Genomic DNA, 15,556 nt, shown 5'->3' with positions numbered 1-15,556 from the left:
AGCCAACAATCAAGAGAAAACCTGTTTCTTGCCTGGCTTATTAAATATAGGACTGATTCTACAGCTTAAGTTTTTACCACCCAAAAATATCTCAGTATTTTATCTAAAGTGAGTTGATGGTCTCATACCAGAGGACAGAAGAACACGTTATAATCACTGTCATGACAACTGGTGTTCTAATTAGAGGTTTCAGAAGACAGACCAACAACTGAATGGGCATGCTTACTGAATTAGGAGGTGGCACCACAAGGAAAAGTAGAAATATATTGATGGGCAAGAGGGGAAGATTTGGTGTCCTACTTTTATGACTAAACTGATGGTTCTATTTTTATTCTTGACATATTGATGCTCTTTAAAGATCAGAAATCCAATCTCTTTTTCCTTCTTCCAATTGGCAGAAATTTTAGAGTGTGTTTTTCAGAACTTGTTTCATAACTTGAATTGAAGAACACAGTAATAACTTATTGTAAAAGACAATTTTTCACTTTCATTGTACTTATTTTCAGATTTTCTTGCTTTCTGGAAATGTTTTATGCTAATTTATTGTCTTGTGTTTGTCTGGTGGGGTTTTGGTGGTGGGGGAGAGGACTACAGCAGTGGCCCCTGTGAGAAGCTTCTCAGAGCTCCCCCAGCTCCAAGTCAGACCCACCTCTGGCAAAGGGCAAACCAATTAGTGGCAGTGGCTGCACTTCTGTGATAACATATTTAAGAAGGGGAACCTATGAGGAGGAGTTGTGAGGGAAATACTTATGCCACCACCAAGGTCAGTTGGAAGAAAGAAGGAGAAAGATGGGGGGAGCTGTGCTGGAGCAAAGACTCCCCTTCAGCCTGTGGTGAGAGGGCAGTCTGCTCCCCTGCAGCCCATGGAGGGCCATGGTGGAGCAGATGCCCACCTGCATCCTGTGGAAGACCCCACACCGGAGCAGGTGTCTGTGCCTGAAGAAGGCCAGGACTCTGAGGGAAGCCCATGCCGGTGCAGTCTGTTGCTGGGAGGACTGCAGCCGGTGGGAGGGACCCACACTGGAGCAGTTCATGAAGAGCTGCAACTCATGGGAAGCACTCACATCAGAGAAAGTTCGTAGAGGATGGTCTCCCAAGAGAGGGACCCCACACTGAAGCAGGGGAAGAGTGTGAAGGGTCCTCCCACTGAGGAGGAAGGAGTGTCAGAATCAGAATGTGATGAACTGACCACAACCCCCATCCCCATCTCCCTGTGCTGCTGTGGGGAAGGAGGTAGAGAAATCAGGAGCAAAGCTGAGACCAGGAAGAAGGGAAGGGTAGGGGAAAGGTGTTTTTAAGATGTGGTTGTATTTCTCACTGTCCTACTCTGATTGGTAAATTAAGCAGTGGAGGTGTTCAAATTAAATTGATGTTATTTTTCTTCCCCTACTGTGTCTGTCTTTTGCCCATGACCATAATGGGTGAATTATCCCTCCCTGTCCTCGTCTCCATCCCCAAGCCCAGCGGCTGCATGGTGCTTAGTTACCTTCTGGGCTTAAACTACAACAGTCTTCTGTGGTCCCCAACATGGGGCATGAACCCACAGCTACTCACTCGCTCCTTCCCCCTCAGGAGTGGAGAAGAGAAAATTAAACAAAAGGCTCACAACTCCTCCTCCTTCTTTCAAGTTCCCCTTCTTAAATATGTTCTCACAGAGGTGTAGTCACCATGGTTGATTGGCTCAGCCTTGGTGCAGAGGTGGGTCTGACTTGGAGCTGGGGGAGCTTCGAGAAGCTTCTCACAGGGGGCCACAACTGTAGCCCTCTCCCCACCACACAAACCCAACACAGTTATGTATTATAATATTAATAAACACTTCCTTTATTTTGAAAGATTTAAGACTGGTGAAGAAAGAATCTACTTTATTACATTCTTATTTTCAGAATAATTTTTTACTGTTTATATTAAAGATAGATAATTTCCATATTTTCACTGTTGGCTCAGTGCTTCTCATTTACCTCATTTCTGTTTTTTTATGCCTTTACAACTACACATTGGTCTTCTTAGCGGGGAAGAGAGGAAGAGATATTTATGTTCATGCCTACTGAATTTTTCTTAAGGTCTCTAAGTTTTACACATATTTCATATGAGCATATATATTTAAAATTTGTATTTTCCATTCCAGATAGGTCAAACTGATTTTTTTTCTGTTGGACTTGGCATGAAAATGATCTCTTTCATGAGTGGTGCACCTGGAATTGTTCTTTCTCAACTATGTTGTTTTGCTGAATTTGAGCCTGGTGTGAAGTCCATGTATGAAAGTACTGTCTTAGGTGTTCTATTTTTTAATATCAGTGATTATAATAATATTAATCCCTTTCTTATATTCAATCTTCTAAAATACACAGACTAAACTGCATGAGCTTTCTAGTACTTCAATGAAAGTAATTGAATCTGGAATATATAAAGTACTGACTGTAAAAAAATCAAGCTATAGCTGTATTATCAACATTTGCATAGACATAATAATTAGCATATCTTTTCCATAACTTTTTTTGTTACGATCTTTTTATAATGTTGAAAAGGTACAGTATAGAGATCTACAGAGAAATGTAACATTTTCATCATGTATCTAAACCCCCTTTAATTTACCACACATAAAGCAGAAAAGTTGAATAAGAATGTTGCAGTTTCAAAAAACTCAGGAATACTGTGAGGGAAAAAAACCTCATTACTGTCTTCAGCAATATAAGCTGTAATAATGCTTTCCTGTGCCATGAACATTAGGCACAGAATAGAACCATTCTGGATTTTCTGCATTTCAGCTAGTGTCTTTCAAACCTAGAATTAAGTCATAAAATAAAAAAAAAGCTAATGATTTCGGCTCTGAAGTATGTTAAACTAAACTGACAAAATTAGAGACTCAAATTTAGAATGTGCTACTCTGTGCATATTAAAATTGGTTCATATTAAAAGAAGATAATTATTTCAACACAGTTGCAAGTTATGTCATTTGGGCTTGCACATAATAACGAATGCCACACTTGGAGCAATCAGAAGGTCCCTTCTAAAAGCATAGCTACTGTTCTGAAGAGGATAATGACAATGTTAAGCTGTTACCCAGCTTCTGTAGCCTTTAGATTTGTCTTTATTAAAACTGTTTGTTCACCTTGAAGTGTTCTTCAACCATTCCAGTACTGTAGAGGCCAGGAGGACAGTGAGTTATTTCCAACTCCTTCAATGCTTTAGAAAGTTCAGGCTTACTGCTGAAATTATTTATCACATTTCCAACAGCTTTCAGGATAGCTGTAGCCTGTTCTATAAACCGGTAGCTCTCCTGGAGAGAGAGAATAAAAACAACCATTGTTAGAAAGATTGCTTTAAACTTTTCTTTTGTTTTCTTTCTAGGATGTGACAGAATGCAAGTGTTTTTTTCTGTGATGGAGTACAAAACTTTTCTGAAGTCTAGCAACTGTTACTCATTTTATAAACTGTAAAATCAGTTCAGTATCTGGTATTCAAAAGCATACAAGATTTTCACTGATTTTAGCTATTGAAATAAAAAAGTTACAACACTATTACAGGCACCGTAACATTTATCTGCTAAGGATTTTATTTTTCTTGTATCACTAGTCCTAGGACATTTAATCAAAACCAAGATGCGTATAGAGACTTTCTACACAGTGATAAGTAGACTCTTGTTATCTGAAATGCTCGACATCTATTATAAAAGGACAGATGAGTATTTGTTTCCCATTGAAAACAATGTCCAAATACATGTTGCCTAAAGCATCATTAATCCTCATCAAGATTTCTGTGCAAGAATGTGGACACTTCCCTGAAAAATGACACTATGCAGAGAAACTGCTGTCTTCAAAAAGAAATGTAAAGGAGACCTCAGGATAAAATTCTGATTTATTTTCTTTATGAGGAATAGCTTTTTATCCACAACCTGAAGGGGATAGTACAGCCACAAGACATTTTTAGTGACCCAACTTCTTATATTTAAACTTCTTTACTACAATAAATCTAATACATTTGCACAGGCCGCTTTAATGTCCTATAATTAGGACCCTGAATCTACACTGCTATGTAAATTTGCAGTTACCATCACCCCTCACAATATTTTTGTACAATTGTGCTCTAGAAGCTATACCCCCTCCCATCTGTGCCCATGGCAAATATTCGGGCCTACTCTTTGCCATAGAAATTTGAAAATATGGATGACAGTAATATATATCTGTCTGGATTGTAGGCAACAATAACAAAAGCTGTAGTAATTACTCCCCTGGGCCTCTTACCTCAGCTATGAAAAGTTGTTTGAATCAACTGTTCATTTTACATATAAAAAGCTGCTCTGGGATCCGGTGAGTAATATGTGATCTCATGGGACAAACCAAACTTTGCTGATGTGACAGTTTATTTTACTAGGCAGCTATTCTTGCATATTAATTAATATCTGTATAAGTATTTTACCACATGCCTCAAAAAGAGAGCTTATATGCTACCTCTGACATATGTCTTTCAACAAGAGTATTTTTAACATTCCATTTTTATGCTGATGTTTTATGTAAACCACAATACTACCTAATTTTTAATTACATATCTATACAAGACAATTGTTGCAATATCCATATCAATGCCTGTTGTGCTGTAAAACACTTTTATGCATTCATCCATTTAATAATGAAATTAATATTATACCATTAAATATAATAACTCTAAATGAAGATCCAACAGTACTTCACTTTAAAATTAAATAATAATTTAGTTTTAGATAACAGTATTATCTAAACCATTATCACAATGCTTGACTAGTTCTGGTTACGCATACCTTTTCAAGACTTGTCATCACAGAATCCTCTTCTCCAAAGATACATGGCACCATGCTACACAGATGAATATGGTGCCCTACGGGAGAACTTACTGTGAAGAGCAATACATGTCGCCTACATTCACGAAAAAAAGAATCCAAAAAGCATGGGTTTTTTTTGGTTTTGTTTTAAATTACAGCAATTCTTAAGCCTTTCCTTTAATACATGTTGGTAAAAATGAAATCCTTTCCTAGACGTCCTGGCTCTGCAGATCCTGTATTTCTAACTGCTTGCTTCTCAAGAACCTCCAAACATAGGCAGTAGGTGAAATCAGAGGAGTCACTTACTATTATTTTATTTTTCTTTCATTTGTTTGGGTTTTATTTTGATTTTCTTTAGCAAAATAGGCTGTTTCACTATTTCAGATGGATACAAACCCGAAGTTTTTTATCCAGGATTATAGTTAGTTACACTTAAAAACATCTGCTAGAAAGCTTAGAGAAGTCTGGTCATACATTAATTAGATCGTAATTTCTGTGTTTGCATTGACAAAATGATAAAAAATAAATGCACAATCATGTCAGGCTAGATAAACACTAGAGAGTGACCATTTTATGGAGCACCCATGGGCCAAACCACTCAACCATAACCTCTTAAGACGGCCAACAGAAATTCAGTATGTCTTACTGGGATATACTCAGTTCATCCTTGTTTACCTGTTTGTAACCTATAGCCCATTCCTATCATAAAAGAAGCTATTCCTAACTATAGTTACACAACACCGGGGATTCAGGCTCTTCTCTCCAGTTAACAGTGTCCTGCAGTCCCACTGAAATACTTGAGGAGCTTGCTGATACCAAATGGTGAAGCCTCATCGTCTTATATCATTGTCATAATGGCGCTTAGCTGAAGTTCACCCAGGCCACAGCTTCAAAGTGTTAACCAGAGATCCAGCAGTGAGAGTAAGAAAAGAGAGTTACCCCTTTACACATGCACTTTTTAAATTGCATCTTCTTGTGAGTGAAATTTGAAATGCCCCCTGGCCACCAAAAGACAGAGGGAAGAAAGTACCTTCCTGTCTTAGCAAGTCATTCCTCATTTGGAATGAAAAGGGGAAGCGGTCAATAAGCCCATTTGTCTCCCACACCTGCTGTTAATTAAATCTTCCTGAAAGCCTGCTGGCTCTGCCTGGATTAGAGAGAATCAAAGGTGAGAAACTTAGCAATTTGAGCTGCTTGTACCTCTGGTAGCTTTGAAATTTGCAGGTGCAAAAAGATATGTTTTTGGCCTCCCTACAGGGCAGAGATATGCAACTTTTGGAAACTACACTAAGGAAATACATATGGTGGCAGAACTAACCTATAAACATAGTAACTTTTCCATTTTTAGTCTGAATCAAAACAGAGAGCACTATTAAAGATCCTTGATTTAATATCAGTGTGCTAGTATTGTGATAATTTCTTTCTGTGCCTATTTGTTTAAGACCTTGATTGATTTTTTAAAAATATATTTTGTCTCATCTCTTTGAGATTAAAATGGTGATTCTCTACTTTTGGAAAAGTAGAAGACCTCAGTGAATTAGTCAGCAACTTTATGCTTATGGCAAGATATGAAGATGTCATCTTCCTTGTTTCACTGGAAGAATTTTCAGAAACTATCAAATATCAAAGGATCTTGCCTTTTATCTATTACCTTAAACAATCAGTCAACGCTCTACACTGAATATCTAGAGTTACATGCAAAGAGAAATATATCATATTAAGCACTATGTGAATCTGAAGACATGCAAGGCTTCATGGATAACCTCAGAATTTCTCCTGCCATGTCTTATAAATCCTGTTTCAAGAAAAATAGTAAAACTTCCTAGCTATCATTATGCTTTTACAGTTCCACTAAAAAGCTTAATTCTTTAATTTTTGTTGGTACTCCAGGGAACATCTCAAAATAATTATTGACACTTTTAAGTAGGAACTTATATTCTAGTTTGGTTTTTAGCAAGTCAGTGTGATTTTTCTTGCTAAATGCTCTTAAATAAGAGTAAAGAATTTAAAAACTTTATAAAGGTTTTGGTAATTATTTTAAATTCATAGCAATTTTGCAGTCTTAACAAATCCTAGCTATCATCCAGATTGATATTCCAAAAACATGTGTGAGGAAATAAACTCGGTTAACACGTACAGCAAAAGATCATCTCAAGCCTTAAGACTAAAGTGTCAAGACAGAAATGAAGCCTTATACATACCCAGCAGGAAGATTTAACACAGTGGCTTTGGTTGCAGTTGTATGCAACTTTAACACAAGTTCTCCTGGAGTCACATGTTTCCAAGAGAAATATTCAACCATCAGCACTCCCTTTGAAATACTAGAACGTTCTCGTTTAGTACCTAGATTAAGAAAGGAAAAAAAACAACCCACACAATTGTGGGGGGGAATAACAGTAAAATTAAGACAAATACATTAATGCAGAATCTGTAGGTACTTCACAGTCATTGAATTGTTCATTTAGTCTTTGATAACTTGGAGAAAAGACCCAGTCATTTAAAATGCATAGGTGGTATAGAATACGGCATATTTGTACTATTTACTAGAAAATAATGGTTGAAAGAATGTGTTAGGAGGGTGTGTAAATCAGTCATCTTCCAAGTCACTTAATTCTGCTCTAAAGCTCAAGAAAAAAAAAGGCCATTCTGTCCACATGCGAAGGAAACAAACAGCCATATAAAGCTTATATTAATATTACAGTCTAATTATTTTAACAGGACGGTCAGTTTGGGTTTTTTAAGCTTTCTTTTGTTTCTATCTACTCTACTCTACATGCACTAAAATTATGTCCATAACCAGTGTTTAAATATCTGATTAGCTTAAGCTGACTGTCATAATATTCATTAGCTTTTCTGAATGCCATTCACAAAATACAAGTGAATTTTATTTAAACCATCCAAGCTGTTGGATCTTGAAATAAGCCAGCTGTAAATATACTTAAGACCTTACTGTGCACCAGTTTAAAAATGACTTAAAAAAAAAACTTTGGTCATATTGTTGATTTACTGCATTTTGTTCAGCTAAGGTATAAAGTAGCTTGCAAGAATGGAATTTGTAGAAAAAGAAACCCTAAGAAACACAAGGAAATCCATACCAGAAATATATTGATGAAAAGCTTGCAGGAAATCATAATAAACAGCAAAGGGAGGGATCCTTTCAGAAAAATATTCGTCATCAATATGAAATAACAAGAGTATTGATTGAATATTTGTGTATTTCCTAGAATCAGTTTTACTATTTAATGTTAAACTCTCAAACTGTGTCAAAATACACCACAAACACAACAGCACAGACATATTCAAGAATGGGAAAACACAACACGAGCATGCATTTTTCTGTGTTGGCCTTACCTTTCCTATCATCCCAGTGTACTAATGCAGAAAAGCTAACCAGGATTTCAACGGGCATCAGACTGTCCACAAGTAAATAATAGAAGACTCGGTCATCAGTAGACTGCATAGAAAAAATGGACATTTGTTCATCTTTCATTTTTATTGAATGCTGTCCACCTGCACTTATACATAGCACGACTAAGATTTTGGATACTGTGACCCTAGTTATGGTATGGGAAGTAAGTAATTAATTGTCACTATTACTTCCAAGTTTCAGGCATGTCATTTAAGCCCAGATCCTCATGCTGCATGTATAAAACATAATGTTCAGTTTAGAGATAAAAGGAAACAGAAAGGTTTCTTGAATGAGAATATATCTAATTTCATATGATATTCTTCATCTGTATCTCAATTTCGTTTTATCAGTTCTACTTGCCAAACAACATCAAATGGAAGACCAAAAATTTTGTTTTGTGCTGCAACTTTCTGATTCTAATTAATTACAGTAAGTTTGAAAGAAATAAGCACTCTTAATTTGTAACACAACTGATGCTGCCTCATATTTTTTTCTACAAAAATATATGGAGGCAGCATTTTTCACTCTCAACTCTAATACATGATTCCTATGCCAATAGTAGAAACTCCAGAATGATTCTACTATTCCTAGAAATTCTTCAAAATCTGAAGGTGAATGAGCTGCTTTGCTTCAGAACTATTTTAATACATGTCTTCCTACATTCTCCATAGTCATATAAATGCATTTTTTTGTATTCAGTCTTGGAATACCACTACTATTATATTCATAGCATAATACAAAAGTGATCTTTTATAAGTCTGACACAGAATTTACCTAATAGTGTAAACAATTCATCTGTATCAATGTAAAAAAATAAAATGGTATTACAGCAAAGGGTTAGTTTTTCGACACAATAGCACAAAGGCTTTACATAGTTTTGATGCTGATTATGGCTTGTGAAAGTATATGGTGCAGTGATTGGGAAAACTTGTGATGTGATTACAGAGATGTGTGAAATTGTAGGTATACTACAATTATGAAGCATAATCCATATAGTTAACCTTCTCAGTATAGTATTATACATAAAGTTCACGTCTGGAGTTTACATTTCAGTACTCTACAATTACACTTCAGCTACAGTATAAAACTAGAGCTGGAACAGGATATTGAAGCAGGTTGAATAACCTTCTGATAATATGAACTAATGTTAGATTTAAAGAACTACTGTAATTTCAATGTAACTAAGGAGTATTTCTAATCCCTGCAACAGAATGTTGTAAACTGTGACAGGACTTAGCATATAAAGGGAAAATGGAGGACTACACTATAAAGACTCCTGATTTGGATTTTAGATGACAGGGGAAAATTAAGGAGAACTGAAGGGCAGATTCTGCAGCTGAATCATCATTAAATTTAATTTAGTCTCTGAATTTTTATAAGGTAGATTTAAATCAAGATGAAGAGAGAATGGAGATTGATTTATTGTAATATATACTCTCACTACTACCGACTTTCATGATTTACATACTCAATTTTTTTATTATCATGCAATAGCATTCTATAAATTTTTTTTCTTATCTTAAAACACAGTGAAACACTTCTGGACGTTTTCTAGCAAACATTATCTTTGTATTGACTATAGTAATCTTAGTGCATTATTATGTTTTCAGTAATTGCAGTTCTATGTGATCTACCAATATTATTTAGGAGATAAGTATTATCTAATTATGTAAGACTTTGACAAATATAAAAAGAAGTACATAAAAACTCAACGCAGTCATATACCTTAAAATCTGTCTTCTGATAGTTATAAGCATATGTCTGTGGGTTGTGGAAAACATACAGGTTCCTATGAAGAAAAGAAAATAAAAATACATGTAGGAAAATAATCTTAGCATGAATTATATATATCAGGTAAATATCTATTTCATAGCATGATACTAATTTTACTTTCATAAATCACGCTCCCAGCTATTTCTTGAGAGTAGTTCAACATTTTTAGTTCTGTAAAAGGTGAATACAATTCATCTCCGGAGAAAGCAGCTGACATCTATTTCTATTGTTGCTGCACTTCTAGTTTTCCATTGGAGGTCAGGCCACTAATTTGTCCAATTTGAATCTATAAATGGTATTTAAGCTAATATTATTCTAAAAATTCCATGCCTGCCTGAAAATTATTGTAATCAAGTTATCTATAAAGTATCACTGTAAGGAAGAACAATTTTTTATAGTTTATTAATATGCTTTTTCAATTCCGTGGTGTTTGCACACCTTCAAAAAGCTTCTCATTCCTGGCAAGGATTTTTTCTGACCTTGGTTTAACCAAGGGGAATATAAATTACTTCAACTTTGAGGGCAGACTCAGATGTGAAGTCCAATGTTTTATGTAAAACAAATGTTTTGGTTACTCAGAAACTTCACAGGGATCCTGATCCATCACTGACATATCAATTCCTACAATGACTAAAATATTCCTAATTTCTCAAAGTTGATATGAACTCTGAACATTCACCTTATTTTCACTGTATCTGAGATGTAGGCATGTCAGACAAGGAAATGCTTTCAACAGAACTGACTGGTAAAATGAAAATCTTAGGTGTTTAATTTCTTCTGAGTGATGAATTCTTCAAAGGTCAATCAAGATGCTTTGTTAACAAAGCTTGTGAAGCTTTTATTTTTATTTATAAAAATAAAAGCTTCACAAAGAAATCTGTTACAAATTCAAATGAAAAAAACGTGGGTGAATTTTCTCTGATAAAATTTTTCCCCTCAGCAATATCAGATTCTCTAAAGGATCCATATTGTACCACGCTCCTTAAATCTGAAAGACAGAAACTAGAGATATTATGCTACAATTACACTCACTTTTTTATGTTTGCAGAGGTATAAATGCCTTGGAATTATATTGAAAAGGGAGCGAAAGAAAGCATCTAGTTGACCAGGCTGAGCTATGCCGATGGCAACAGATTTCCACAACTGTTTTTGCCTTGGAATTGTGTTGTTCAGCCACAGACTGTGTCTGCCCAGTGGCTGACAGGTCAGGTATGTGAACGCTCTGATGGCTGCACACCTGGTGACCGACCAGCTTCCACCCGGGGTACAGCCTGCCGGGGGCTTTATGAAGCTGGTGACTGTGCTCGCCACCGTGCTCTGCAGGAGATGACATACCACAGACGCAGCTGCACCTACAAACTCGCTCAACGGGGACAGGCAGTCTGGCCCAAAGAGGAGCCTTGAGACTACGCAGAAAGGCAGGAGAGTTATACAAAGTTCTGCGGAGAAGATACAGTTTTTATATAGTCACGTTTCGCATTTTACCATTGTTATACTGTATATTTTATGGAATAAAATACAAAACCTCCGCTCCTTACTGGAAGCAAACACAGAAGTCTTCAAAGCTAATCCAGGTTTCCCTGGAAACAGAAGTCCTTTCTGACTCGATTTCTTCCTTTGATTTATCCTCTGTCTGGATGTTCATACCAGTATCAGCTGTTTCTGACATTTGTTTTGCATCAAAACTGATATTCTCATGTGATTCTTCTGCAGGGATAAGAAGACACCCAGAGCCAATAGAGTGACAGTATGCACATTAAAGTAGTATTATTCTTATATTGAAAAATTATGCTAAAATTACCAGGATATTTTCCATACATCTCAGAGTTTAAAAATAAAAAGTAGCCCACTAACCTAAAAAGCTCAAAAGGTGACTGAAATAACTCTGTACAGATATTTGTTGTTTACATCTGCAACTGCTTAAGTATTCTGCTTCAATTTGCTATCACATATTAAACGATGCACCTTTAATATGAGCATGTTACGTAAACATACATATGAATTCTGCAAACCTAAAATCATCTCTATAAAGAAAAAATACAACCCTTGTCCAAAGCTCCTATTCAGTGAAAAGCTAGTGGGGCAGTATCATAAAATTTTTACAGCCCACAGAAAATTAAAAAGACACAGAATTGTGGAGGACTCAAAGACCTATTTGTGCCTCTGGTACTTAGATAGCACTTCCTGTGATGCTACTCACACAAACCAGTCTAACTACTAGTAAACAGAAATAGATTTGAACTATTTTACATGATTTTTTTTTTGTAGGAAAAATCAGAACTAGTGTCAGACTTATACGAAAATATAAACACAGAAAGGTCATGAAGATACATTTTGTAGTCATTAAATAACCTTTTAGGTTGAGTTGTAATGTCACTTTTTCTGCCTTTACTCTGTGAGATTCATATTAATACTTATTGAAGGTGTTTAATCTGTCCCAAAAAAGAATTTTTGAGAATAGCTCAGAACAGTTGAGAATAGAAGAACAGAACAGCTCAAGCATGTACAGCTATTAATTCAGAATATTTTCTGAGGCAAAAGATGAGATAATATCCAAACAAGTAAGGTAAAACAAATGAGAAAGGTAATTAGAAAAATACATAATTTATATTTAAATGTGCTTTTAATACTTTATGATCAGTAAGATACATAGTGATGTGCTGGATATCTAATGAGTTTATATGATGTAGGTGGCTCTAAATTAGTTTGCAACTGTTTTTCAAAAATTGAAAGAAATGTCATGTAAGGATATGCACCAAAGACCTTTTTCTCTTCCTTACACTATGGAACAACTACCTGAAAGCTATAAAATCTAGGGTTTTTCTTAGATTTAAGTTAACATGGGTTTTAGGCCTACAGTGAAATAACCACAGTACTTGGCTTACAAATGTGCATATCACAGAGAGGATGACTAAGGGGTCACCAGAGCAGAACTATGCCCAATGTCACCTTCCCGTGGCTCACTGTTGCCCCTCTTTGTTTATTCTGAACATGAGTACTAGAGTACTACCAACAGACCTTCTTCAGGATCAGCAGGGTCAGTAGATTTCTGCAGCCTTCAAATAGAAGATATGATCCACCCTATTTAAAAGTCAGTACTTAGACCTTTCTGTTGGTTATGTATGCAGAATGGGGTCAGAGGGAAGATAGATCCCAGTGCAGCTAAAGGAAAGCAAAACCAGTGTCAACAAAACGGCTCGTTTTCCCACTCCTCTTTGAAGAAGTAACAAGAATCTTGTGTGAATGTAATCAAAAAAGCATATTTTATCCTTTCTGGTCTATGCAGTCCAAAGACAGTGCTGTTCAGAGCTTCCTGATACAACCATAGGAAAAAAAGTAAATCAAACTGCTAACTAGAGTTTAACTTGTATGCAAGAAGTGCCATTTCCAGCTATAAGAAACTGCAAACACTGGGTGATAGAATGAAGATATTATTTATGGAATAAAAAGATAAATAAATTTGAAGCAAATCTTAAGAGATGTTCAGTATAAAATAGTATTTTTAAACTGACATACAGAAGATAATTGCAGCAAATAACCGTCCATAATTATCACAGAATACATTACTTGAACAAATGCAAATACTAATCAAATACACAGGGATATAATAGGAGTTTATTATAAAGTTAACATTGCAGATAACTTCAGAAAAGGGAATAGCCTATTTGTATTCAAGAATTGTATGTACTTAGAACTCAAGCAACAACGATTAATGTTACAATCAAGCCCAAGAGAAAAAAAAGTAACTTGTTGAATAAGGGAAAACATTCAAGCACAGATGTAATAACAACACATACATTGTACCAAAAAAATAGAAGGCAAATAAAAGCAGATCAATAACAAAGAGCACAGCAGCATATAAACCAGAATAATTAATCCAAATAGAGAAACAAGAAAGAGTAGCAAATGAACACAGATTAGCATAGTTAATCACAAAAATCACTATTCATATGGTAAGAAAATACTGTACTGCATGAAACTCCCAAAATTATTTGAAAGAGTCCTGTTCTTAGGAAAGTGAGAAGACACATTTTTAGACTGTTTAGCATAAAATACGTCAGCACTGATTTTGGTAAGTGCTCATCACTTTTCAAGCACTGGCTCTTTACTGAGGTGCTTAAATGGAAATCAAGTCCCTCATCAAACTGACTAGAGTTTTGGGCGCTAACATTTATTCAGTATCTAGATGCTTTGTATCTGTCTCTTCATAGTCATGAGCCAGCTCTTTAGAACACAAAAAAAAGCACATTAAAACGTTTGTTAGCCAAGTAAATGAAAAGCATAAGAAAATACTACCTTGTAAAGAAAGCATTGAAAGGCAAAATAACTTTATCCAGGTTTGGTTGGGTTTTTTTGGTTTGTTTTGTTTTAGTGTTTTTTTTTTTTTTTTTTTTTTTTTTTTTTTGCGAGGGGGGAAAGATGGAGGTAAAGAGGGGATTTTTTGATGGAAAAAAATCACACAAATGAACAGAAGTATCATACATGCTCTGCCTTAAACTAAATTGTATTTTCATTCTGAAAAAATGCTACATAATGCTGCAAAGCTGAAGGCAACCAACTTATCAGCTTCAGGTCCACTTTAACAGAATGTCAAATTCTAGCTACTTTTATGGAAAATATACATATTGCCCACATGATCAAAGAAATTTTCCACCTTACTGTGTAACACTTCAATATATCCTGTATACACAGTACAGTAATGTCATACTTAATTCCAGCATGCTTATTTAAGATTTCACTTTCTACTTTTAAGCATTTTCAATCTGTATTTTAGTTTCATTACGTCTCTGGACAAAAACCAGAACAGCAAGATTTCTGTGAGGTAACAGACAATCATTGGAATAATGTGATGCTACAACCAACTTCGACCAGATCCAGTATCTGCACCAAAACCAACTGGAAATCATAGAAAAGCATTTAATCTAGAGAATATAACTACTTTATTGTAACAACACAGACAGAATAAGTGTAAATGTATGAATTTTCATTTAACAACAAAAGACAATTAAGTATAATTATATGTTTTAGGACAAATTTTTTGTTCTGGTAGATTTGCAGACCTATGATTACCTACCCTGAGGACACTAGAGGAAGACAGTGAAGCACTATACTTCTACAAAAACGTTTAATTGCATTTGGTGAATCTCAACAGCGTAAAATTTCAATGGACTTTAGCAGCCTAAGTAGTTTCATGAGAAGATTTTAAACTATTTTTTGTTTTAAACAAACATAGAAGGACAGAGATTCCAAAACCAAAAGGTTGAAATAATGAAAAGCAATTATTTATTCAGGAAAGGATTCACTTATATATGTGAGTTTACTTGGAAAATATTACTGTTTTCAATAGGAATGTGTTTCAAATCGGCTTCAAATGAGCAGAAAGAACCTTCCTGACATTAGACTATTCATATATTTAACTGTCTAATGACCTGTAACCAAAGTCTGAAGAGATAAATTTATTGAATTCTCATTCACATTCTTTGCAAAATTTGAGCATTTTTTAGCCATGTTAAAAAGTGTATTTAAACCCCAATATTCATAAATAAAACATTTTTTAAAACATTTCTGTTTCTCTCAGT

The 15,556-nt window shown here is 35.2% G+C and overlaps 1 protein-coding gene across 1 annotated transcript in view; it reads right to left on the bottom strand.

Moving 5' to 3' along the window:
* The window catches only part of ADGB (androglobin), a 120,259-nt gene that overhangs the window by 44,409 nt on the left and 60,294 nt on the right, over positions 1 to 15,556 (bottom strand). Inside the window, 6 exon segments of the mRNA XM_042796125.1 lie at positions 3,110 to 3,277; positions 4,775 to 4,889; positions 6,997 to 7,138; positions 8,147 to 8,249; positions 9,930 to 9,993; positions 11,516 to 11,684. Of these exon segments, the coding sequence (XP_042652059.1) occupies positions 3,110 to 3,277; positions 4,775 to 4,889; positions 6,997 to 7,138; positions 8,147 to 8,249; positions 9,930 to 9,993; positions 11,516 to 11,684 (761 nt within the window).

This window comes from Tyto alba, unplaced genomic scaffold (assembly GCF_018691265.1).
Source record: "Tyto alba isolate M040663 unplaced genomic scaffold, T.alba_DEE_v4.0 Super-Scaffold_22, whole genome shotgun sequence".
NCBI classification, from domain to species: Eukaryota; Metazoa; Chordata; class Aves; order Strigiformes; family Tytonidae; genus Tyto; species Tyto alba.
The sequence above is the reverse complement of the archived record's forward strand: the minus strand, read 5'-3'. Positions and strand labels throughout refer to the sequence as shown.